The 25,399-nt window shown below is 41.2% G+C and overlaps 2 protein-coding genes across 7 annotated transcripts in view; one reads left to right on the forward strand and one right to left on the reverse strand.

Moving 5' to 3' along the window:
* The first annotated feature begins 5,828 nt into the window (after nucleotides 1-5,828).
* LOC102295961 (fibulin-7) lies at nucleotides 5,829-16,570 on the forward strand. Its single transcript, XM_005946726.3, has 7 exons — nucleotides 5,829-6,070; nucleotides 7,904-8,054; nucleotides 8,275-8,445; nucleotides 8,525-8,785; nucleotides 8,957-9,094; nucleotides 9,191-9,326; nucleotides 13,945-16,570. The coding sequence occupies exons 1-7, from the start codon at nucleotides 5,972-5,974 to the stop codon at nucleotides 14,303-14,305; spliced, it is 1,317 nt and encodes a 438-aa protein (XP_005946788.1). The 5' UTR covers nucleotides 5,829-5,971; the 3' UTR covers nucleotides 14,306-16,570.
* A 2,421-nt stretch (nucleotides 16,571-18,991) lies between these two features.
* LOC102296263 (Golgi apparatus protein 1) overlaps nucleotides 18,992-25,399 on the reverse strand; it is a 34,606-nt gene continuing 28,198 nt past the window's right edge. For 2 of the 6 annotated variants that reach the window (XM_014329039.2, XM_042213844.1), the window contains 7 exons: nucleotides 25,099-25,241; nucleotides 24,389-24,490; nucleotides 23,660-23,767; nucleotides 23,205-23,325; nucleotides 22,811-22,917; nucleotides 22,103-22,266; nucleotides 18,992-21,476 (listed from right to left, as the gene is read on the reverse strand). In XM_014329039.2, coding sequence (XP_014184525.1) covers nucleotides 21,413-21,476; nucleotides 22,103-22,266; nucleotides 22,811-22,917; nucleotides 23,205-23,325; nucleotides 23,660-23,767; nucleotides 24,389-24,490; nucleotides 25,099-25,241 — 809 coding nt within the window. In that variant the 3' untranslated portion in view covers nucleotides 18,992-21,412. Of the gene's footprint in view, nucleotides 22,267-22,810; nucleotides 22,918-23,204; nucleotides 23,326-23,659; nucleotides 23,768-24,388; nucleotides 24,491-25,098; nucleotides 25,242-25,399 lie in introns of all 6 variants that reach the window. The other 4 variants (XM_042213845.1, XR_006052950.1, XM_042213846.1 and 1 more) reach the window with 4 other exon arrangements.

Consider the following 25,399-nt stretch of genomic DNA (forward strand, 5'->3'; position numbering starts at 1 on the left):
GGGGTGGGCTGCTTTTAACTATGTAAAGCACTTTGTGCTACATTTTTTCTGTATGAAAAGTGCTTTATAAATAAAGATTGATTGATTGATTGATTGATTGATTGATTGATTGATTGATTGATTGATTGATTGATTGATTGCTTTGAAAGAAATATTTACGCGTTACTATAGTGACCAGAGAGCATTAAGGGGCAGAGAGGAGGATGTTACTCTCAATATTGTTGGCGCATTTCAGGTGGATGCTGCTAATAAAGTTGCACAATTACACAGTGAATTCATGTTTATTATTGTACTTACAAAATACCACAGTTTTTGTCTTGGTCGTATCATTTTATTTTGTTGCATTTATCCGCGACACCTTAAAGGCCGGTCCGTGGAAATATTGTCTGACATTAAACCGGTCCGTGGAGCGACAAAGTTGGGGACCGCTGGCCTAATGCCATCAATTTCTTTTGACCTTTTTGAGGAGGAACTTCCAAAATCCCAGTGCACTTCAGACCCAGCAACAACTCAGACAAAAACCCAAGGATGAAACATCCAAGCACAAGCTGAACAATGTAGTGCAGTAAGTAATACTAAAACATTTGCAAAGGAGAAACCAAACAACCACTCCACAAGCACGCAGCACAACACAGGAGAACCACCTCAGCAGGATAAGACCCAGCTCCACATCTGCACCTATCCTGACCCATGTGACCTCAACAGTGTTGGTCAAGTTACTTGAAAAAAGTAATCAGTAACTAATTACTGATTACTTCCCCCCAAAAGTAATCCTGTTACTTTACTGATTACTTATTTTCAAAAGTAATTAATTACTTAGTTACTTATTTACTTTTTAAAAACACGATTTACAACATGAATAGGTGATAAAGCGATAGATCTTTCAGCCCAATTCTACTTTTTCTGCATAATCCATCATACAAAATGTAATCAAATGGAAAAGTCTCTTTTTTTTAAACTTGTTTTATTAGTTTTAATCTTTTAACTTTATGCATCAAGCAAAAATAAAATTATATGCAACATTCTCTGACTGGAAGAAATTAGTTTAACATTTAAACCTATTTTCTGCACATTCCAGCACATAAAATAAAATAGTTTTTGTGTTTATCCGTGAGTTTCTCTGTGAGTTTCCCATTACGTCGCAGCTACTCGGTGCTTGTTGGAAGTTTAGGGGTTTTTTCGCTGTAAAAAGAAGTTTTCTTCCCACGCACAGCGGACACTAATGTTTTTGTCACTTTTTATGGAATCAAACTCAAAGTAAGGTCAGTACTTCCACACTTTAAACGCTGCACGCTCATACTCTCTCTGCACTCGATATTGATCCATTGTTGATCTGCACACAGCTGTTGTCACGAACGTCGCACTCGCTTACGTCACTGTCATGAGACATTCTCGCAAAAAAATCACGGTTTTAGTAACGCAGTAACGCGGCGTTCCTACAGGAAAGTAACGGTAATCTAATTACCGTTTTTGCAATAGTAATCCCTTACTTTACTCGTTACTTGAAAAAAGTAATCAGATTACAGTAACGCGTTACTTGTAACACGTTACTGTAACGCCCATCTCTGGACCTCAATAACTCACATGATGTCAGGGTAAAGAGATGTCTCACAAATATTTAACGTCTTGGCTCATGATGTGACCCTTAATGACTCACATCATTACAGTGTGGATCAAGACCCTCAGGACCACCTCCAAAGGCACAGCCCAGCCTAGAAGTTTTTAAAATGGAACAAGATTCAGGTCTAGGTACCAGGTAGCTTCAAACACATAAAAACAATCTGTAACCTCAAATCAAAAACAATTCTCAATTACATTCCCTCATTTGAAGTGTTTTTTTTAATCTTACTCTTTTAGTCATCCACATTTGTAAACTCATTACGTGTGAATTTCTGTTCATATAATTCACCACTGTTTCCTGTCTTGGGCAGGACACAGTTGGAAAGCAGATGTCATAACTCATATAATCCTGGTTAAACACAATTTATTTCCACTGAGTCCCTGCAAGCTGTATTAAAAAATTACAGGCCAGAAACTGACTGATTGCAAAATGTATCCAGAAACAATAAGGAAACAACAGCAAAAACCTCAAACAAACATCAGAAACACAGAAAACCATCCGTCAGTTTGCTTCTGCCTGAAAAGACAAACGTGAGTAAATCATCTTTGTTTTCAGAACTCTCAGTTCTCATGTGGTTTGGATCAAAGCATCAAACTATAATCAGCAACTTTGCCAAAGTAAATTATCATTTTCCAAAGTGCGGTGGTGCCACATGTTTGTGAAGAGACCTGAATTCTTTGGTTTTCTGAAAAGACTCAAGCTCCACCTGGTGGACACCAACCAACATCCATAATTTGTCAAGCCAGACTGTTTCTTCCTCTTGTTTTAGCTGTTCCAGTTAAGGATTACCACATTGGATCATCTGCCTCCATCTCACTCCATCTGTACCATCATCCTCTGTCACACCAACCCTCTGTATATCCTCCATCAAAACATGCATCAATCTTCTCTGTGGTCTTCTTCTCTTCTTTCTGCACGGCAGATTGTCCTCCACCAGCCTTAGACTTCTCTGCCACTCCCGACTTCCTGATGCAGCACCACATCTTTCTTAGCACCCAATAATATGTATGCAAACATGCCATCTGTAGCGCTCTTCTCAGCATGAAGCCATACTACTGCTCACTGATCATCACTTTCACTTTACTTTCACTTTCACTTTATTTCTAAAGCACTTTAAAAACAACATAACAGCTGACCGCAGTGCTGCCCTTTCTTATTTGTCTGAAGCAGATCAAACAAATAAGAAAGGGCAAGACCATTAAGAGACTTAAAAACAAATGAAAGAATTTTAAAATGGATCACATCTCTTCTTAACCTAACCTCAACAACTCTTTTCCTTCCACATGCCATGGCTCATCAGCTTTATCCCTCTGTAGTTACTACAGCTCTGCACATCACGCTTGTCTCTGAAAATCAGTACGAGTACACTTCTACATTCCTCAGACATCCTCTCGTACTCCAAGGTTGTTTTAAACAATCAGGTCAAAAAGATGATTCCCCTCTCTCCTAGATTTCTCCACCACTCCACAGGTATGTCATATGGATAATTTTCCACTCTTTATCCTTTCCATAGCCGCCCTCATTTCCTTGTTACCAACCCTCTGCAGTTCCTGATTCTCTAACTGTCTTCCACCCATCTACTTCTCTCTAACTTTCTTCTCTTCTCTCATTAGCACATTTCTGTCTCAATCATTAACCACCCTAACCTGCTGCCCATGCTTTCTTCAATCTTTCCTCACTGTACACATCACCTCCCAGTACTCCTGTCTACTTTCTTTGAATCCCTGACTATCCTGCTCTTTCTCTGCTAACTTCTTCCTAAGTGATCCTGTATGTCCTCAGTCCAAAACCAAGTCTCCTTGTCCCCTTTCCTCCGTCCAAAGGTCACATCAAACACCTTCTTTGCAGTTTCCGTCATCACTACAGCCATTCTTATCCAGCCATCTAGCAATTCTCCCCACCACCCAGAGCCTGTATCAGCTACTACACAACATCTCCTTATCACCTGTTCCCTTCAGCTCCATGTCCAATGAAGTATGCTCCAATATAATATCAGCCAGCTCTCTCCCTTTACTGCTCATAGACGATACATCCAGTCCCTACTCTCACTACACTTTCCTGCTCTCTCACTGCTTTCTAACATGCCTTCCCCCTCTCCTCTCCCTTTGTCGTTTGCCAACAGTATTAAAAGTTTTCATTGGCACAAGCACGACATTCAGGATAACTTACTTTTTTTTTCATCACATTTAACTTTGTGTCACTTTTCTTCTCTTTACTTTCTGTCATAAAGTGTAACCAAGGTGAATCCTGATATTAAACAATTAGAGGAATGATATCTTATTAACAGAGAAAGGTGCTAAAACAAATGTTTTTTCAGCTAATGTGAAAAACCTGAGGGACTGCTTTAAAGCCCAAGAAAAGATGAAGGATTATTTTCATAATCATAAGAATCAAGCTGTTCTAGAAAAGTCCCAGAATAAAAGCATGTATTTCCTGTGGTGTCAGAAATATAACACTTTGATGTTGTTGCATGATGATGGCTCAAGTATGAGCACTGCATCATTTGTTCTAGTCGAAAATGCCAACATATGTTTAGTTTTTAAAAGTTTAAGATTATAACGTTTAAGAACTGAAGTCACAGCTACATCAGGATCACCACAAAACACCTAAAAGACAGACAAAATTACAAAACAACACCTCTCCACTCAGATGCTCCGTTTTGTAAGAGCAATACAGAAAGCCAATGAAATTAATATTTTAACAAATTTCTTGCTGTAATAAAAAAAATCTGTTAAAAGTTTTAAAACCTGAAAAAAAGATGACAATATGAGCCTTTCACTTCATTCCGGTGAGTGCTTCACAGCTCCACCTGTTTTCCAGGAGGTCTCAGGCTGTCTTTGGTGATACTGGCTGATGAGCAAAGCACAATCTGATAGCTCCATGTGGGTGTTGTTCCCGCATAATCAGACTTAATCTTGGTCCACATTCCACATTGCAAGTGACCACTCACATTTCTGTGATGTCATACTTTTGTGATGTGGACACACCGTTACACCACACACTAAACCCTAACCAGAAGAGCTTAACCCTAGCGCTACAACCCTAAGCACGATCACATCCCAACCCCCAGCCCCAATCCTAACAGCCTTTTATTTACAATGTTTTCCTGAGTGCTCATTGGCCGTTTTTGTTTTTTTACATGTCACAAAACTATGACATCATAACAATATGCTCACTTGCAATGCTGAACTTGGACCAACATTAATTATGATAATTCAAGAATAACTCTAATAAGAGAATAAAACTAAAGCATCTCTATTTCATACCAGCTGGCATCTGGTATGAATACCCAACCCCCTTTTTGGGGTTTGTATTCTGTTAGTTTACTTATGATGACATATCTGTTATTTAAGCACATATCTTGTGTGGACTCAGTGTTCTAATTTTAGGCATGTTAAAAATCAAAATGTGCTTCTTTTTGTTTTTCCAATAATCTTCCATAAAGACAGTTTTTAGCTGTGCAAATGGTTCTTTTGTGTTTTTAACAAATGCGTGAAAGAGTGTGTGTCCCTCTGCGCTCACTGCACATGAAATTCCAGGCTCTTCAAGGAAATTCAAGGCCTTGTTTGATGGAGTCTGGTTCAATCATCTTTTTTATTTACTTCCAATTAAACGTTATAATTCCAAATTCAGCAGATGTGTTTTTCCTTTTGGGGATTTTCATGTGTTTAGGGTGCTGTATAGGAGATTATAGTGTGCATGCATACTCTGCCATTATCATACCTTATATATGACTCTGAGTTTAAGTTGAAGTTTGGACTTGTAGCAGCTGCAGGGTCTTTTCTAAAATCTCTTCCAGGATCTCTACACCTCTTTTTTTTTCTCTTTCTGAGTGGGGGATAACCGAGGCGGGGGCTTCTGCCTCAGATATCGCTGCCTTGTCATTTAGGAGCAACATGACATTATGCTGCAATGAGGCGAGTTTGGGGTTTCAAAAAAAGTGGGGCTTTATAGTGACTGTAATTGGAGCAAGAGCCACATTCCTGAGCTGGAGAGCAAATCTGAAATACTCCCCAACAACGGGGGATGATTAAAAGACACCACTGCCAGCTGACTTCTCCTTATAATTTAAGTCTATTTCTGGATTTGCTGATGGTTTATAAAAAAAAAGAAAGAAGGGACAGCATGTTCCAGATGTGGGCCCTCCTTCTTCTCCTCCTCCTCCTCCTCTGGCTTCAGCTTCCACCTCCAACATGCCTGACAGGGAGGTGGGTGGAGGTGAAGGTGGAGGTGGAGGGAGGGTTGTGAGGGAGCGCAGGAGAAATTTGGCAAGTGCCCTCGAAAAGAAAGAGCAGGAGGAGAGATGGTTCAGTTCTGAGGACGCAGCAGAGGAGCTGAAGACGGATCATCATGAGGATGGAGTTTTTTTCCAGGATGAAGGCTGCTGGGGTCATTACGCTGACGATGATGATGATCAGCCTTCATCAGATTTATTCTTCTTCTGCTCAGGTTGGTACCGGTGTCTGACCTGGTCATGCTTTTTAAAAAAATAAGAAAAACATGAAATCGTCTATATGTGGACCGAAGGTCTCATAAGACTAATTCAATATAATGTATGTATTCAATCGAATTTAATGTAATAAAAAAAAATTACGACTGTTTTTCTTAAATAAAATACATAAGAATAGTTCTTATCATGTTTGCATTTTACTTTTATAGCTTTTAGGCTATAACACTTTAATGTTCCCAGTCTTGGAGATGATATTCCTGAAAAAAAAAGTCATCCCCTAAAGCTAAAATAATGCATGTTTAAAATGTCAGCTGACCCCTCTCTAATTAGTAGGACACTGAAGGAACAATTTTGAGTAAAATGAAAATGAAATATATGAAATCAAAAGTTCATATAAAGTTCAAATAAAAAATCAAGCAAAATGAAGTAAGTTTAATTTTTTTTTTTTACATTGTACTCATGTAACAAAATTTCATGGTAGATTTACATGTAATCTAATTACTTAAGTCAGCATTTTGGGTCTAAATGTTTTTTGAGTAAAAGTTGACATCAAAATGATTTTATATCCAGGTTTTATTTCTTAGAGAGTCAAAAAAGTTGGAACATGATCTGATCAAGAGAAAGCTCGTGATCTTTTTTGGATTAAAAATATATTTGAGATTATTTATTGAAGCATAGTGCAGTACCACACACTATGATTATAGATATAACAAAGAAAAATCCATTTAGCTCTGTACATTTGGCCATATGATGTTCATAATCATCTTCTCTTGCAAGTCCTGAGAGCTTCAAGCATGGCTGATATTTTTAGATTCTTCTATGCTAAACACAAACATCAACTCGTTTTTCAAACTCAATTAAACATTTATGCAGACAATCATCGCATCACAAACACATATCTTCAAACTGTAGCTTTGTGTGCTTTAAAAAATTAAGATCAAATTGAAGATTCATCTTTCTGACATGTTGGAGAAGGCCCAGCTAGAAGCAGAAAGTATAAGACGACACATTAGGAGTTCTGCTCAGAGCAAAGGTGCACAGGAGCACCCACCTTCAATTTGATTCAGGTAAATTTAAATCAAGTGGAGCTCTTTGAACTTTTTAATCTTGTGTACTTTTAAATAATGTCCAAAAAACTAAAATTAAAAAAAAAAAAGAAATTCAACGACTATGACACACCCTTAGCCCTGGTCAAATCAATCAAAGTGCACGAACAAATTCTTGTTTTTATTGTCATTAGAGTTTGATTACTCACACCAACACCAAAGTCTGTTTAAATACATAGTAGCTGCAGCTCAGCACGCAGAGCTCAGGTTCACCCTCCTTAGTCTTCACTGCCTGTAAGAAACCAAAGGAACGCCTCCAAACACCGAAAACACAAACCACAGGTTCGCTGTGTGGCAGCAGCGCCGAGTTAAGCTGTGTTTCAACAGTGATTGTGAGGCGAGCGGCCGCTTCTGGTTCAGTTTTCACCCAGGCTTAAATGCAGCTCTGAAAAACCTCACCTCTGTGTGCAGACCTCACACCTGCAAACAGAATGTGATGGTCATCTTCTGCCTCTAGCCAAACAAATTATTACAACCTTGGAAAAACTTTGTGTTTTCATATTTGGGCCTAAAGATAGAATTAATAGTAATTAATGAATATTTATTGTGATAGGAGGCATTTAGAAGTATACACCCACATCCACCGTGCACATTTGAGCTTGAGTCAGCTCATGGTTTTGGTGTTCTGGCCCCAGAATTTACTCGGCTTATTATAAAAGTGCCAAAAAAGACAAAGATTAGATGGAGGAAGGCCTTCTCTAACCCCTCCTCGTCCCGCCCCCACAGGAGTGTCCATCCACTCACGATCTGCTGAACTCGCTGCGGCAGGTGGAGAAGATGCTGGCGGTCCATGAGACGTCCTACCAGCAGAGCCTGCGCTCCCTAAAGAAGAAGATTAGCACCCTGCACAACAGCACCATGGCCGTCTTTAAAATAGGTAAAAAAATAAATGGTAAAAGTGGGAGGAGTTTTTGGTGTAGTGTCCCTGTGGCGGGGCATGGTTTGTGGCGCAGCTGCAGGGGAGGCTGACACACTGGAGCTCCGTCAGTTCCTGGTGTCTGTTCCAGATGACCACAGGGTTTGAGCTGGTGTATAACTTTTCTGAGGTCCAGCAGGTGGATTAAGATTATCTCAGACAGAAATGTTTTGCCTTGCAGCATCCTGCCCCAAACCGGATCCCCCCACTCACGGCCGCAGACTGGGCAGGGTGTTTGGCATCGGACACGAGGTCCACTTCCTGTGCAAGTCCGGCTATGAGCTGATTGGTCCTCGGACCCGAGTGTGTCTGGAGTCTTTGAAGTGGAGTGGTCAGCAGCCCATGTGCAGACGTGAGTCTCCGGAGGTCAATCACAGTTCTGCTTCAAAGTTTTGTGCTTCTGTTTTTTTAAACCTGGTTTCTCTTTTCAGACCTCAACAGCACCGCCAACTCCCTCCCCTCCTTCTCTCCCGCTTCTCCCTCCTCCTCCGCCTCCTCTTCGTCATCATTTCCTGCTTCTGCTGCTCTGTCAGCATCCTCTTCAGCAACTTCACTTTCTCACCAGTCACCCACGTCATCCTCTCCCTCCTCTTCAGTACGACCCTCTCACTGCACACACTTCCTGGGCTCCACCCGCTGCACCTGTGACGTGGGCTTCACCATATCAGGCCGTGACAACAACATCTGCACAGGTGATCAGTCCATACCAATAACCACCACATTAACAAAACGCTGATCATTCTCAGCAGTTAAAAAAATCGATTTTCAATATCTTCGCTTGAGAACCAAAATTGTTGGATGTAAATTTTCTTTCAATCAACCGACCGATTAATCAACTAGAATTTTGCTTGTGTCTGTTTCAGATATCGACGAGTGCCATCTGTTTCCCCTCGGTCAGCCTGGCCTGCTCTGCGTCCATCAGTGCGTGAACACACCCGGCAGCTTCCACTGCATCTGTCCGTCCGGGTACGACCTGACCAGAGACGGCCGCGGCTGCACAGGTCAGAGTTCAGAGGTCATCCTGTTCTATTTGGGGAATGTTTAAGATGGCTGCGCCCTTGTAGTTGTACCTCTCACCTTTGACCTTTCGCATTCAGACATTGACGAGTGTGAAAAACGGATGCACAACTGCACAGCAGACCAGCTGTGTGTGAACACCTACGGAGGTTTCCAGTGCGTCACGGTGGAGTGTCCTCGCTTGAAAAACGCCACGTACATCAAAACATCGTCCATGTAAGAGTACTTACCGACCTTTTTCTCCTCAACCTTCCTCTGAGCTGTTCTCTTCTATCTTACCTTCTGTGTCCTGTTTGTGTCTCCATATCTCCACATAAACCTTTAGTTTGTACAATCTGAAAGTTTGCGAATCTCACTATTTACTTTAAAGGCAAACAGTCTGAGTTTCCAGTTTGCAGCTCACTTTTCACAGTTTCAGCACTACTTGGCAAGTAGTTTTTGATGGTGGACAGACAAACTGGCATCTTCCATGCAAACTACTGGTGACCATGGCAACCTGTGGCACCTTAACAATAATAAAAAGGTTTTTGGTACAGCACCAAATACCTGTTTGCAACCAGTTTCACACTAGAAGCAACCACTCAGCAGTGGGTCGAGTGCTAGACACTTTTTCCTATCAACCGATGGTTGCCAAATGATTGCCAACCAGTCTCTAAGTCTGTGTGAGTGGGACTCACTAATATTAACTCGAATAAAGAAAGGTTAGAGTGTGATTTGATCCCCAAAACCAAAACAATCTGTCTGTGATTCAAATGAGCTCAGTGGTGTGATATTTGTCCCATTGGTCAAAAATCAGTCCACATGCTGTTTGAGGCAATCCAGAGAGTTGCAAAACATCTGGAAACTCTCCAAGTTCTATGGACTTTGTCTATTTGTCCAACAACTGTGGATGAAAACAAAACTGACAGTCTGAATTTGAAACTAGCGAACAAGCAGTCAAAAGAATGACTGCCCTGAACTACACTCAATTTAAATCACACATCGAGAGTGCAATTAAACAGCACCCAGAAACACAAAGACACAATCAAAACCATAAACCTGTCACCTCAGAAGAAAAAGAATCAGACATAAAGTCAATGACAGGGACAGCGATAAAGAAATATTTGACAAACAATGACCTCGACCTCACAGTTAACCACTTCCCTCCTCCACCCATCTCTTAGCTCTGGTAGAATCTGGGCTGAGAGTCAGGCTGAGGTTTGGCCTCAGATGAACTGCTGAGTTTTCAGGCTCCAGTTAGCTGATCGGTCAAGAACCTTGAAACGTGTTTACAGCACTGGACGTGTTTACCACAGCAGATTGTTCAAGTACGTTTTCCACACCTGGAATCACGGAGATGCCAAATTGCAAAAATTCCCCCAGTCAAACCCAAGAAACTGCAAGACAAATACAGTCAATACAGTAATTGCATGAAAAGCAAATAATATGAGGATTGACCTGATCACTTCTTTGTGGGGAAAACCACCAAAAGAAAAAATAAACTATTGGGAGAACTTACTGTAAAAGTTGCCCATCATTCATCTTCGATTTGAAAGAGGATGTCAAAGACATGTAATCTGAGCGAGCCTTTTGTTGGACTCACTAGCTAAAGAGGGACTTGGATAAAGATGATTTAGCAAGCCACAAATTCAACACAAACGTTTGCAGAAAACAGCTGTTGTATCTGTTTCCTGTATTTTGGTCACAAAAAACATGAAGATTGCAGGCACACAGGCTCTCCAGGGTGTTTGGCTTAGTTCAAGGGTTCTGCAAAATATTTTCTGAGAAGATTTGCAGTGGAAACGTTACTCTAACTATAAAATTTTAACACATCAATTAAAAACTAAGAATCATTTTGCATAAGACTAGAACAAAAGGCAGCAGAGGAAGGATAAAAGACTGTATGTAGTGAAATTCCTCACATTAGTGCCATCACAAAAGAATTTCTAACTTTGATACAAAACCTTTAACAAATATCAACCCTTGATACCATTTTACAAATGCGTCAAATATTAACATTAACAAAAGCCTCTTGAGGTCAAATCTTATCTAAAATATTTTTTTAAGATTTGCATGATTCACAGTTCAAAATAAACCTTTCATTCATTCATGCTCTGTCTGAAATGAGCTGTTTTAACTCACCCCAACCCCCAACCAGCTGCAGAAGATGGCCCCGCCCCTTCCTGAGCCTATTCCTGTCAGAGGTTTCTTCCTGTTAAAAGGGAGTTTTTCCTTCCCACTGTCACCAAAGCGCTTGATCATAGGGTCATATGATTGTTGGTGTTTTCTCTGTATGTATTATTGTAGGGTCTTTACCTTTACAATATAAAGCGCATTAAGGGAATTGTTGTGATTTGGCGCTCTATCAAAATATAATTGAAAATTGAACTCCTAGTAAAGGTTTTGAACCGCATGTGGGTTCCATAACTGAGATGACCATATGAAGGATAACTCTCTCTGACCACTTAGAGAAAAAATATACATATAAACTGTGAGTTTAGTGGCAGTCCATGTTTCAGACCATCTGAGCTTTTGGCTCACAGAGGTTACTTGTACATATGCTGAGTTATTATCACTCAACTTTTGTTATGTTTAATATGAACGTTCACTACTGGGACAGAACATATATGACAGAATACACTAACTTTGTCAAACATTTCAGCATGTTTATGTCTAAAAAACACCATCCCAAACCTAACTCTGAATCTGGGAGGGTGCAGAGTACGCCTGCACTCTCTCCAGCATATAACAAACAAAATCATGTGTTCACTTTCAGTGTTTGTGTCAATTTCTGAGAAAAGCAGGTCCTTACCCATGAGTACAAGAGCAGGGTATCATTTCAGGAGACTAGGATCATTTCAGGATTTTAACAGATTACTCTGGGGATGACTAAACAATCATGGCGTCTCTGGAGAACCATAAACAATCAGACTGGATTCTACTATAGAGGAGACAGGAAGTCGATGAAGATGAAGAATACAAGAATGCGTTCCAACCCGCAACCACACTTTGTTGGAGATGTAGAAGAAGTTTTTGACCCAAGACTGACCTCAGATGTTTTTTTGCTAACTATGACTCACAAGCTAACCATGAAGTGTAGCTTTACGTGGTAGGAGGCATTAGCATGCTGAAGCTAATCAGATTAAACTGGATTAAAAAGATATACGTCACAGAGTGATGAATATAAAAGCATTTTACAGGAAGTGAAAAGAGTTATTGAAAACCAATGGGTGCCCTCAAAAGAGTCATCACAAAGACAGAACGATAGCTTGAAAAGTTTAATTAATTTTCTCTAACTAATAATCTGCACTTCTCTCAGATTACAGTTAAATCACCTTTTTCAGATCATGTCAAGCATCCAAACAGGTTTCTTCTCTCTCGCTCTCTCGTTCTAATCATCATGTTTTGTCTGGTTTGCTGTATCAGCTAACTTTTTTTTTCGAACTTTATTTGAAATGATAAAGCGAACAGTCAGTCATTCCAGTTCAGTTTGTACAGTAGACATACAGGGCAAATAACAGTAACAATATACAGTACAATGAAGTAAGAAGGATTATTTCTGAATGAATTTCAATCAATGATAAACCTTTTTTATTGGAAGTCAATTTAAGAGAGTTTAAGTAATATTCAATTTCAATCAAAAACAAATTAAATGATGAGTTTTGAAATTTGTATCAGCTAACTTATCATATAAGTAGCACTAACACATAACACTTTTTTTATTAGAGGTTAGCATCACATTCTTCTGTGAGCGTGATCTAGTCAGTTAAGAAACGCTGGTTGTGTCAGTTGCTTTAACGACAGGTGCAGTAGAGGGGCAACCATGAGAAAACTCGAAAACAGGAATGGTTTAGCTTGAGGCGATACGTGGACCTCACAGAGGTTTCACAGGTAATCCGACTCCTTCAGGAAGGCACATCAGGACATTCCTGGGTTTTCGTGCATTTTAAAGACCCATTTTTACTCCTTGGCTTTTAATTCTATATGAGTCTGTCATTATTTTATTCTTATTATTTTCCTTTCCTTTTAAATGTTACCCGATTATTCTATTGTACAGTACTTTTAAAAACAACTGTTGACCAAAGTGCTATATAAATAAAACTGATTTGATTTGATTTTGATCTTTGATTTTTTGCATGTTCTCCCCGTGTTTGCGTGGGTTCCCTCCGGGTACTCCGGCTTCCTCCCACTGTCCAAAGACATGCACTTAGTGGGGATAGGTTAATTGGTTAATCCAAATTGCCCATAGGAGTGAATGTGAGAGCGAATGGTTGTCTGTCTCTGTGTGTTGGCCCTGCGACAGACTGGCGACCTGTCCAGGGTGTACCCCGCCTCTCGCCCTATGACAGCTGGGATAGGCTCCAGCGCCCCCCGCGACCCTGAACAGGATAAGCGGACGCGAATGGATGGATGGATTTTTTAAGCAGTGCATGTGAATGTATGAGGCCACATTCAGGCTTGGGAACGGTGGACTTTTTATGATTGCAATAACCCTCAAGTGTGAGGTGACATCACAGGGTCCATGTAGTGCTTTAAAAGTAGACGCTACTCTGAAAGCTGTCTGGACAGGTCCAAAAAGATGGTCTTAAGGAGAAGTGAGCCAGTTTTAGAAAATCTTTTTGATCACATGTTAGTTAGTTGTCCTTCTGTAATTGAGTATGTTGAAATCTTTTTCTTCCATTTATCCAATTCAGTGCTGCTGAGGGCAGCTGAAGCCCTGAGGCCTCGGTCTGCTGTTTTTTGTACTTGTTCATCTTAGATTAGGACAGAGAGCAGGCCGGTTGTTCCATAAGAATGACTAAAACCTGTGAATAACTGAAAACCAATAATGTTTACCCTCTTTGTGTTCTTTCAGGCGGTGTGAGAGGAACCCGTGCATGCTGGGAGACAAGCCATGCACTCAGGCACCAAACTCCATCTCCTTCCACTTCCTCTCTGTAGTGTCCAACATGTCCGCCCCACGCATCCTCTTCCGGGTGTCTGCCGCTCGCGTGCTGGGCGACACGCTGCGATTCGGCCTCGCCGGCGGTCGCGGCCGGGGCCACTTTAGTGTGCAGCGCTCGGGCAGACAGACGGGCACCCTCCTCCTGGTGACGCCCATCAAGGGGCCAGCCACGCTAGAAGCCGAGGTGGAGATGAGCGAGCTGGAGCACAACACCCTGCTGGGCCGCTACCTCACCAAGGTCACCCTGTTCGTGTCTCCGTACGAGTTTTAGAAAGGAAGTGATGACGGTTACCCGGGGTTTGTAGAAGGAGATAAGATGAACTCTGACTGTACTGATGAAGACGTTTCAGGGCAGGATGAAGAGTGGATGTGGAACCACTGAGTGTTTTTGACCTCTTTGTAGGTGACTAACTGTAATTTTCTAGTTCTTTTCAAAAATATGAATTTTGTATATAGAGCATAACATAGCCAGATCCAAGAAGACCTAATAGTTAGTATTTAGGATTTTGAAGTGGGCCTGCTCTGCCTTACATCATTTTCTTGACATATGTGTAATATGTTGTTTTTGAACACAACCAGATAAGTTTCAGATAATGAGGTGAGCACATGTAGAAGTAAACCTTGTGAGACAAAAGCTCAGGCTTCACAAAGTTGTTTTTTTTCTACTGTTGGAATGATGTTACCAAGTAGTAGATATTCCTAATATGGTCATCTTAAGTCCCTCCCATACACTTGTGTTTTTGGGAAGGACAGCCAATCAGAGACAGTTGCCTTAATAAGAAACATGAACTGACAGGAATAAATTAAAGCTGTTGTTTGTTTGTTTTTATAAAGACCTTTACTCTGTTGGGTCCCACCTAGCATCACATTCTTCAATATTTGAAATTATTTTGTATTGAAAAACAATCTTTAAAAAAAAACAAAAAACATTCTTACTAATCTAATGTTTGTTACATGTTCGTTTTTAAGAGTCTGTTCTCTACCAAAGTCACTTCTGTAGAAAGCTAACACTAACTTGGACTTAGACTGCTAGGATGCTACGCTACACTGGCACTACTTAGTGCACCATTCTAAGTATGGATGTTAGAGTACAACCTGTACATTCTCCTTATTGGTTTAGTTCATATTAAAAGGTTTAATACTGCTTTTTACACACATGTTTATACAAAACCTTCCTTCAGTCATATAGAGCTACTCTACGGATCCCATCATTAAAATATGGAGCTGGAAATGAGGAAATTCAGTGACCCTGGACGCAAAACAAAAGTCAGCGAACTGGAGCACAAATTCAGCCAAACCAGTTAATTAAAGGTTGCGCAAATTATATGTTTGAGAAAGTCCTTCCATCACCTCTGAAAAACTACAGGTCAAAGTTCATGTCACTTTCAATTTTAAAACACATGCAGGGATGTGTCGCCCACATTTGTTTTTTTATGTTTACAACTGTGGTTATTGTTTTCCAGTCCATTCACTGGAACAATAAAAACCATAAACAACGCATCCATTCAACCATCCATCATCTTACTTCCACTGATTCAGGTCAGGAGCCTAACCCAGCTAGTTGAGCTAAATGAACATGAAAGGAAGCACAAAGGTTTCTGTAACATGTTCAAACAACTGAAGCTGATATCGTCACTTATTCAAAAGTTCTGTTTTCTCAAACTCTGTAAGAAAAATGAGGCATTTTGTGTTTTAATATTTTCTTGTGGATCTCATGAAAACAGTGACTCTGTTTCCTAACTTTAACCACATGATAGCAACCTTGACTTCAGCGATGACAAACTAAACCTCAAGCTTCACTCGTGTGCAGGAATCAAACTACTTCTGGGAACCAGCTGTGCACAGGAGATAAGAAACTTTTATCCGCCATTTGAACAAGTTAAATGAATTCCAGGAACAAGTTCATTATCTTGTTCTCAGGAGGTATTGGTGTGATTTTGTTTTTAAGGGTAATTGTATTGTGAAAAGAAGTTATCCTCTTGTGGGAAATGAGAACACCTGGAACAAGATATTGTCTTCTGGGAACGAGTTAGTTAAATGTTCCCTTCATAAAACATTTTTGAAGCTCTGTAAGACCATAAAAATGTATCCAGCATAATGAAAAGACATCATTTAACCCCGAACACAGCTTAGCACATCTAACCGTCTGTAAATTGTCTAAGCAATCGTTTTATTGGATTTTCCAATGATTCAAATACTGAGAAGCATTTAACCCTGTAACGTATTTGACATGAGTTTTTGAGACCTCTACATCATCAGTGTGACGATTTTTGTTCCTAAATAAATTGCCCCAAAACGCTGAATGGAATAAAGTAAAATAATTTATATGGCAATTATTTCATGATTCATCAGGCTTTGCAAGGTGAAGGATTCTGGAAAAACCTGCGGTGATTTACCTGATGATAACGTCATCAGAGGTGCTGATGCACCGTGGCTGTGCAGGCTCAGCATTTTTACTCTGTATTAAAACTTCAAGGCCTTTGCTGATACTGTTTGCAAACTTTGTATTATTACAGAATAAACACATTTACCTCGACATCGCGTCAGCCTTTAACATGTGCCGAGTTAAAAGCTGTAAATAATGGAAGGTGTGTTTTTTTTGTCTTGAAATGTTAAAAACATAAACTGTAGTTTGTCTTTTGTGCAGTCTATGACTTCCATGTGTTTGGGTCTGCAGGGCTGAAGAATTTAACACGGCTCTGTGAGACGGCCCGAAGCCTCCACGGGTCAGACAGAACACATAAAAACAGGCAGCACAAACGCAGACATGTATGTTTACCCTGCATGCCTGCAGAGAGTCTCACAGAGTACAGAGAGCACAGCGCAGAACACGGATGTTTGAGAAGCATCCACACTGCCAGATCAGCCCCACCATGAGATAAAGGGGATATCATGATGGAATACAACGTTCCCTGCATTTGATTATTTCCCCCCTTTAGTTTAATTGGAATCACTTCATACTTTCACATTTTTAAGTACTTTGTTGTGGTCTCAGCTTAGTAACGTGTCAAAAACACTCCAGAAATATGCAGGCAGTTTTAAAGGTCTCATTAATTCAAAGCAGTTGGTTATTGTAGTTTTAGCAAGTTTAATGCAAAGATGAGGAAATGCTCGGTAAATTGAGAAAATACGTAAATCACATTTATCGTGGAAATTCTGTTAGTCTTTGCAGCAATGGCCAGATGAATGCTGCTTAGCAACAACAAGGAAGTCACCGCGAATCAAAACACCGCCAAACTCGAGAGTCACGCACCTCACATCAGCCAGGATTTAGAAAAGATATCAGTGTTTCAGGAAAAGTGGTCCACCACTGACGACTCACAAGCCTGTGTCAGGGAGGGAAACTAGGCAGAGCAAAGTTGAAGGCTATCACGCTTATTCACATCCCACTCTGACCTTTATGCTCTTTGCTTCCAGGTTCATCTGCAGGATAGAGTTAGGCACTCAAAATACTTCGTTTTCATGGTTCAGGTACATCCATGTCCGCCTACAACGTTGCCCTACCTAATAAAGCTTAGTGTGAAAGTCAGAAGAAAACTGTTCTTAGGGGAAGTAAAGATCTACTCTCAGTTGTGAGAGTGTATCAAAGCACCTGGATGTGTTGGTTCAGGCCTTCACTGATGCACACACAGGTGATGTCACCCAGTATTTCAGTTTAGACAGTGCTCCCCCCCACCCAGTTTGAAGGGAAAGCGGGTGGATTCATGGCTGCATCACTGTTGGGCGCTCCGGCTTTTGTGCACCATTTCATTCTGTGAGTGAAGGTCTATTGTTCTGGATAATGGAGCGAGTGCTGTTCACAAATAGAAGCAGGAAAGACCAGAGTGAAAAACACTGGAGCCGCAGGCTGCAGAGGGGAAGCCAGATTACAGCGAAACGCCTAAAACAATGGTGGGCTGTAACGTAAAAGGTACTGTGTGTGATTTAGTTTGCACAACCGCAAAACATGTCCTTTAATTCAGAGGAAGTTTCACTGCATTCATTCACGTTTTGGGGCTTAACTTTGTACTGCATTGTGCAGCGAGCAACCGAGAGAGTCTATAGTTGGAGATGAGAGTGAAGCCACAGCACTGCAACTGTCTGCATGTTGATGTTTGAGGCCACTGACGGGATTTTGCTTGAGAGCTGCAGTCTGACAACGAAGGACGCCACCACATGGTTTTGATTTTGATTTTTTGTAATCGCCCACTGCAAACTCAAACTTTCAACCACAGAGGACAGTTTTAGTCTCACGAGGCTTTGATTTGACTCCGAGGCAGCGTGGTATATAAAGTGTTTTTAATGATGTGCCTGGTTACACAAACACTAGTTTAAATAGTTGGGCCACCTTGTGGTACAAATTGGAACTACATGCAAGTACAGCCCGATCCACACTTTGCTCGAGCTGGTCTCTTCCAACACCACACGCAGATTTTTGGACACAGCGGTTTCTTAAGATGAGAACTTTTAACCTTTCAAAATTAAATTGGGATTTTTATTTTTAAGCTTCAAAAAAACTGAGCTGAAGCCCCACAAACTGATGTGAAAACAAAGAAAAGTTTTACCATAATTACCTAAAGAATAGGAAACTTATTTCCTAAATGTAAGGGTCTGTTCTGAAGGCATCTTAAACTTACTCATTGATGCCACATAAATATCACTTCAGCAACCGAAGTGCATTTTTAGCAAATCTCAATTTTTCCATATTATAAAAGCAGACACATATACATATGCCATATACATGGACACCCGCTCTGGCTCCTATTCATTTACATCCAGATGTCACACAAATACCTCACTGTAGAAACAAACATCTGTCCCACTTGGAATCAAACATTTCCTCAAAGTTTATATAGATGCACAAAAAAAAAGCACTACATGTTTTAGTGCAGGGCTCAAGTATTACCACATGTACAGATATTACATTTCACAGCGTAAATTCTGGTTGAGCCGGACTTGAAATAAAGAAACAGTGGAGTAGAAACCTTGCAGACTTTATTATTATCATTAACAAACTGTCCAATTTTTCATCTGTACAACAACAACAAAAGAAAAAAAGTGGACAAAAAAAACCCCAAACCAATCAGGAGCTCAATGGATTCAAACAAACAAACAAGAGAGTTTTACAAAAAGATCGGTCAAATACGCCACACGTCACCCTCTGTTGGGTGCAACAGGTCGTCTGGGATGTCCTGTACAGCGGGACGGCGGTTAGGCACACTTCGATTTAAAAACAAACAAACAAAATCTGATGGAAAAAAAGGCATTTCAATGAAGCAGAACGTCTCATTTACAAGCAGAGAGGGCAGCGCTCACCACGCCAAGCTTCAACAGTTAGAAGGGGAACGGTACATGTAGTTTACAGTAAGTTATCGTCACTCAGTATCATACACATGTACATGTGATCAGCTCACGCAGGGAGAGGAGAGGCCCTCGATTTAGTGTTTGCTTATACGTGTTTATATGAGACTGAACGCCTCCTCGGGCATCGACCTGCAGGCTGAGCGTCGCAAACACGCCCTCCGAGCAATCCGTCCTCCTCTACAGAACCACAGACTATATATGTCTGTGTATATGCTTTTACAGAGCCAGAGTGACTGTATCTGGACGAGAGGGGAGAGTTGTAAACTGTGTGAGTGTGCATAACCTGCCAGTTAGTGTTAAAGGTAACATTTGTAACACTTTCACCACCAGGGGGCAGAATTCTTCCAGGGGGTGTACTGAAATATTTCTGCCTTCCCTTAAGAGACTAAGAACATGCTCTTAATCTCTTGCCTTGTTGCCCCATCTCGTGGTAAAAACTGGTATGCACCTGGCAATATCTCATGTTTTGTTAAATGCTGTTGAGACAACTTTACAGTAACAGAGTCATTAGTGGCAAGTAACAAGCGAAAAAATAAAGACAATGCCACGATTACTAAAGCAGAGACCTGTTGGATGGTTTGTTAGAAGAATTACCTGCACGTCAAAGTCATATTCATTATCATCATCATCATCATCATCAAAGGAGAAGACACCCGAAACACGTTCCAGAGCTCAGTGATTCCAATTAGTTGCCAGTGTCGGCACACCCTCAAAGCACCCTCACGCCTAACTTTAAGTCTTCACAAAGTCGGACCAGGTGAGCTACGAATGAATTTACCCAGAGTGAAGGAGAAACCATCTACAGAGATCAAAATGATTTTTGTGACAAGCTTTAAACATTTTTATTTCTGCGGTAACCTTGAACACTGACTCATGCTGGAGTCGGCATCAAGTTGACAATGGCGGAACTGCATTTTGCTGCTCGACACTGCCTCAGGTGAACCTACACAACTTCTGTTGAACTGATGGATGTTCATGTTTAAAAAAAAAAAAAAAAAAAAAAAATTACAATGTTTCTAATAACGAGGCCAGTGTATGTACAATAACTGGAAAGCTCAGGCTTCAGGCTGCTCTACATCCTGGATCTGTATGATGAGAGAGAGAAAAAGAGAAGATATCCTTAATCCGGTCATCTCAGGCACACAAGCCTTACCCCCATCTGCTGCTCAGACCTCTTTCTTAGGAGGAACAGTCAACCAGTAGGAAGCAAATAAAGATTATTTGGAACCAGGAATCATGCAAAGTGACTCTGGTCAAGCCCAAGAATAAAAACACGGAGCTGGTGCATGCAGCATTTCAAAATCTGCACTGTCCCACGTGAAAATCCACTAGTTCCTCAAGGAGTTCGACACCTGGAGGTGTTCACACCTTTGCTGCCTCCCCCCGCCCTGCCTCTCCTCTCCCTCCTCCCACCCCCCCTGCAGGAAGGAGGGAGTCTCGCTGGAGAAAAGGCAACCAGAGAACATTCAAATCATAGATGAAAAAAAAAGTAGTAAACAAATAAATAAGGCTATGACAAAACAATATATATATATTTATAGATATTTAAAAAAAAAAAAAAAAAAAAAAAAAAACGAAAAATGTGCAATGATTCCAGTATCATTTTTACACAAAAATGTTCACATCTCTATAGTAATCTAGAATTGTTGCTTTTTTGTCTTTATTTTTTTCCTGCATTGCTTCTCAGCTTTTTCGTGCCAACCAGCACAAAACCGACAGCCACTCTGCGCGGCGATGGGCGGCAATCAAAACGTCTGGTTTCCATCCCAGTCTGAGCAGAGTGATGTTTAAAAAAAAAAAAAGAAAAAAAGAAAATCCCACCCGAGATGGCAATGATGGGAGCAGCAGGTGGACACACACGGTGCATTTATGACACAGGCTGTGCTGTGGGAAAATAAGACACCGGATTGATGAGGTTTCTCCATCTGGAGAAAACAAACAAAAAAACCCAAGTAAAATAACCACAAGCGATTCCGGTTGTAGCGAGTTGGCCAAAGTGTGTGAGGTGCAACTCTGTGGCCCCACCCTCGCCTCTTTATCTGTGGCTCGGTCGAGGGCTGGCTGGCACCGCCCACTTGGCAGTCCCTTGGCGATAAAATCTAATATGAATCAGCACAAAAAAAGGAAGGGGGGAAAAAAGTGTAATAAACTCCAAAAACCTGTTCAAGCAGAAGGAGAAAACAATCTGGCGGCATAAAGACAGTTTGGATCTCTCACACACCCTCACAGCAACACACACTCGCGCTCACACACACATACCTTCACAGCAACACACACTCATCAATAAAATACTGGAGTCATTAAACTGCTCTATTACACATGAGCATTTGCCCACCCTGCATTCTACACATTTACACCTACGCATTTCATTTTTTCACCTTGACTTATAACCGTTGACCTCCGACCCCACATTCTTACCAATTCCCCTCCCTATCCTTGCCCCTTAAACCAACAGCAAAAAGAGAAAGAGTTAAAAAACAAACAAAAAAAACCCTCCAGATATATCAGATAAGAATGTGTGAAAATCTCTGACAGCTAGGATTGTGGGTAATGTCATTCCCATGTAGATGCCCCCAGCTGTGAGAGAGGGTGAAAAAGCTTGCAGGAGGAAAGTAAAGACGATGCGGCGGACTTTCAGGAGCATCAGGGGTGAAATGGCGAGGAGGTCTTTTTCAGTTGCGGTCGTTAAATATGTCCTGACCCCAGAGGGGGGGGCGGAGTCTACCTGTCCTTGAGCTCCTGAGTGACTCGCTTGGTGAACCTGCCGCAGAACAGCCCCATCATGAAGAGCAGCGCCACACCGGCACAGATCACGGTCAGGATGTAGTTCTTGGACGGCGATGTCATCACCTGCATGGCCAAGTCCCCAAGTCCCTCAGCAGGCGCCACCTGGTGGACGGCAGAGAGAAAGAATTAAAAGCCTGCGTCATTTCAGAGGAAAAATAAAAGCACCTTTAAACTTTTGTGCAAATTACTTATTCAAAAATATTTCGATAAAAAATAAAAATGTGTTCAATCGCCCAATTATGAGGTAAAAGCATGTTGAATTAAAGTAATAAATTTCAAAATAAAAGTCTCTTAAAACTGACTCAAAAAGGTCAAAGGCGACAACTTCAGGTTTAATCTTGTGTTTTCAGGTTTAAACCTAAAGCTGGTTTTAATGACCACTAACGTAGCAACCTATGCTGCAGGCCTAACTTACTCTGGAGCAGGTAATGTGACGATAAGAGAGCAAGACATACAAAATCACCACCAGTCAGAGCTCTGGAAAATAGCACTCCCACTCTTGGAAGATCCTGCGATAGATTAAGTGAAGCCAAATCATGTAACTCGGTCCTTGTTATGCTAACTTGATTGATAGCACCTGCAGACCTCCACCCTCCTCAAATGTGCGCACGTGTGTCACAGGTGTTTCCCTGCTCGGTGCGTGTACCTTGGCAGCGTAGCTCCACATATCGATGCGATCCTGAAGTCTCTTCTTGCACTCGGGCTGCAGACGGATACGTTTGTCCTGCAGCGCTTCCATCAGGCACGACATTTCTGATGGGACACAAAACTTCCATTAGATATAAATAAACTGAAAGACAAACAGAATTTGGATGGGGATTGTAGTTTCTGTGTATTATGCAGAAGAAACAGTTTGTTTCTGCTACCTTTTCTCTGCATTATTAAAAATAAATAACATTAATTTTGCTGACTCCTGCAATGCAAAGTTTGCCCTTCTTTTGTTCTGACGGCCGCTGAATAGCAGCCAGTCGTTGAAATAAAAAGTGGGACGTTTGTTTTTCGTGTCTGAGTCACATGACTTCTGAGTGAGTTTGACTCACGGCGTCCTTTGCCGGGTGGGATGGCAGCACAGTGGTGTTTGATGTCCAGAGCGCAGGCCGTGTGAAGGACGGGGTCGACATAGATGTCCGCCTTACTCTCCTTCAGCATGTTCAACACCTCCTGCGGGGTCAGCGTGGGAGAGGAGGAGCATAAATGTGTTGTTAGAAAAGCTTCTAGAAAGAAAGGATCATGAGAGTTGATTCTGTAGTGCGATTCCTCCTTTTCTTTATAAAAGATTCATTTAAACATTGATGCCAGAAAATAGCCACAGTTACATCACTGTAACTCAAAGAGGTACGCTTGATTTCTATCATAAGAATAAGAGTTTGTAAATGAAAATGAAACAATAAAAGAAACGGTTACTTTGCGTCTACAGCAGGAAGATGAAACTGAAATCCAAATGATGGTCTGTTTGTCTGAGTGGTCAGTGAAGGCAGCGGTGAGCTTGTTTTACCTTCTTACATCCTTCTTTCTTGAGCTTCAGCAGGTTGATTTTCAGACATTCCTCCACCTGTCCTGTCTGCTCCTGAGCTGCTGCCTCCTCTGTACACAGACTGGAGATCTGCAAACACACAATAATCAATAAAAAGCCATTAATGCTGTCAGAGCCCCTCTGAGCTCCTGCCTGCTCACTGTGAGTCACATTCTGGCTTCTCAGCAGCGCTTCAATAATCCATATTTTTAAACTCTGATGATATTTCTCTCTTAAATCTGTTGCCTCAGTCACGATCCAGTCATCGTTTGTTCGACATCTTCTGACAGAACGAAGCGTAGGAGCGACACGTGTGCATGAAAGAGATTCATATTTTTACTCTGTGTTTAATTTTAGCACTTGTGTTGTTTTCATGAACATATTTAGCTGCTTTTTGCATGCATGCCTTCAAATGTAAAGGTGCACAGGAAGGTCATATCCATGTTTCCCCCCTCTAAATGATCCAAAAGAACCCAGAAGCAGGTAGAACGTAAAGTACCGCTGATATCTGTGCAGTAATTTATTACCAAGCAGCTGGCACCTCCTGCTGGAGACATGACTACATCACAGTGAATGTCAGCCGTTTTTATTCCTAAATATTTACCCAATAAGAATAATTATGACGCATGTGCTCGGGCACAAAATGAGTTAGGATGGAGTGATGGGAAGAATAAACTGTGTGTGTCACAGTGAAAGTGGAGAGCAGCAAACCTCTTCTGCACACTGGATCTGCAGCTGAGGGTCCAGTCTGTAGTCCAATGCCGACTCCTGCAGGATGACCCGGATCTGATCCTCGCAGTCAGGAGACAAACGCTGCCACACACACAAAAATAAACTTTTATTCCACAAATAACTCCTTCACCATCTACAGGCGGACTCACCAACGCTTCTCATCTTATTATGATTGATTAAAAGTTGTGTGGATAGAGAGCAACACTCTCTTGCAGATCCGGGGTTGCTCAAATTAAACATTTCTGAAGTTTCAAATAATTATTCAGCAGCCAAAAGCTCAGATCCTGATGATCCCAGACAATGAGGACATATCAGAAATAATGCCACAGGTATAGAGGTTGTTCAAACCTTCTGTTTACAATAGGCAACCAATAAGAAGAAAGCTGATTTAAGGGGGAGGGACTTAAACAGCTAGTCTCAGAGGATGAACCGAGGAGCTGCACTAAAGCTGCTTCATTAGAGACAAAGAATAAAAGTACAGATCTGGAAATGAGCAGAATAACCCCCGAAGTGTATGATCAACACCTAACAGATGAAACCAATAAATTACAGGTTCATATTTGTTGAAATAAAATCAGTTTGAATGTTTTTGCTCAGTGAAGCAGCGTCCCTAGAGCCAGTAAAACCTGGATGTGAGGTGTAAAACTAATCTAACACTGTGGTTTGGTAAAGTCAGCCGTGGCTCTCACCTGGTCAGCGTATTTAAGTTTGAGGCAGGAGATAACCTGACCCTCCAGCTCGGTTTCATCCTTGGCCTTTTTTAGGATGGAGTCACAGAACTTTGGGATGTCGGCTTTGCAGGCCTTCCTCAGCACCGGGTTCAGCCTGTAGTCTGGAAACAAACGCATAACAGATGAAAATCTGATCTCATGCTAACAAGCAACACTTCATCTGTTCTCCCACCTCGGCTTATTTAGACTTGAGCTGCTTTATTCCAATTAATGTGTGTGTGTGTGTGTGTGTGTGTGTGTGTGTGTGTGTGTGTGTGTG

This window comes from Haplochromis burtoni, unplaced genomic scaffold (assembly GCF_018398535.1).
Source record: "Haplochromis burtoni strain Fernald_Lab_line unplaced genomic scaffold, NCSU_Asbu1 Contig_487, whole genome shotgun sequence".
In the NCBI taxonomy this organism is placed as follows: Eukaryota; Metazoa; Chordata; class Actinopteri; order Cichliformes; family Cichlidae; genus Haplochromis; species Haplochromis burtoni.

What these genes read in the sequence shown, in the direction of transcription:
- LOC102295961 (XM_005946726.3), top strand. Translation starts at nt 5,972, where the DNA reads ATGAGGATGGAGTTTTTTTCCAGGATGAAGGCTGCTGGGGTCATTACG. An exon ending in TCAGCAGCCCATGTGCAGAC is followed by an intron (nt 8,446 to 8,524) that starts GTGAGTCTCCGG and finishes TTCTCTTTTCAG; the next exon opens with ACCTCAACAGCACCGCCAAC. An exon ending in TACATCAAAACATCGTCCAT is followed by an intron (nt 9,327 to 13,944) that starts GTAAGAGTACTT and finishes GTGTTCTTTCAG; the next exon opens with GCGGTGTGAGAGGAACCCGT.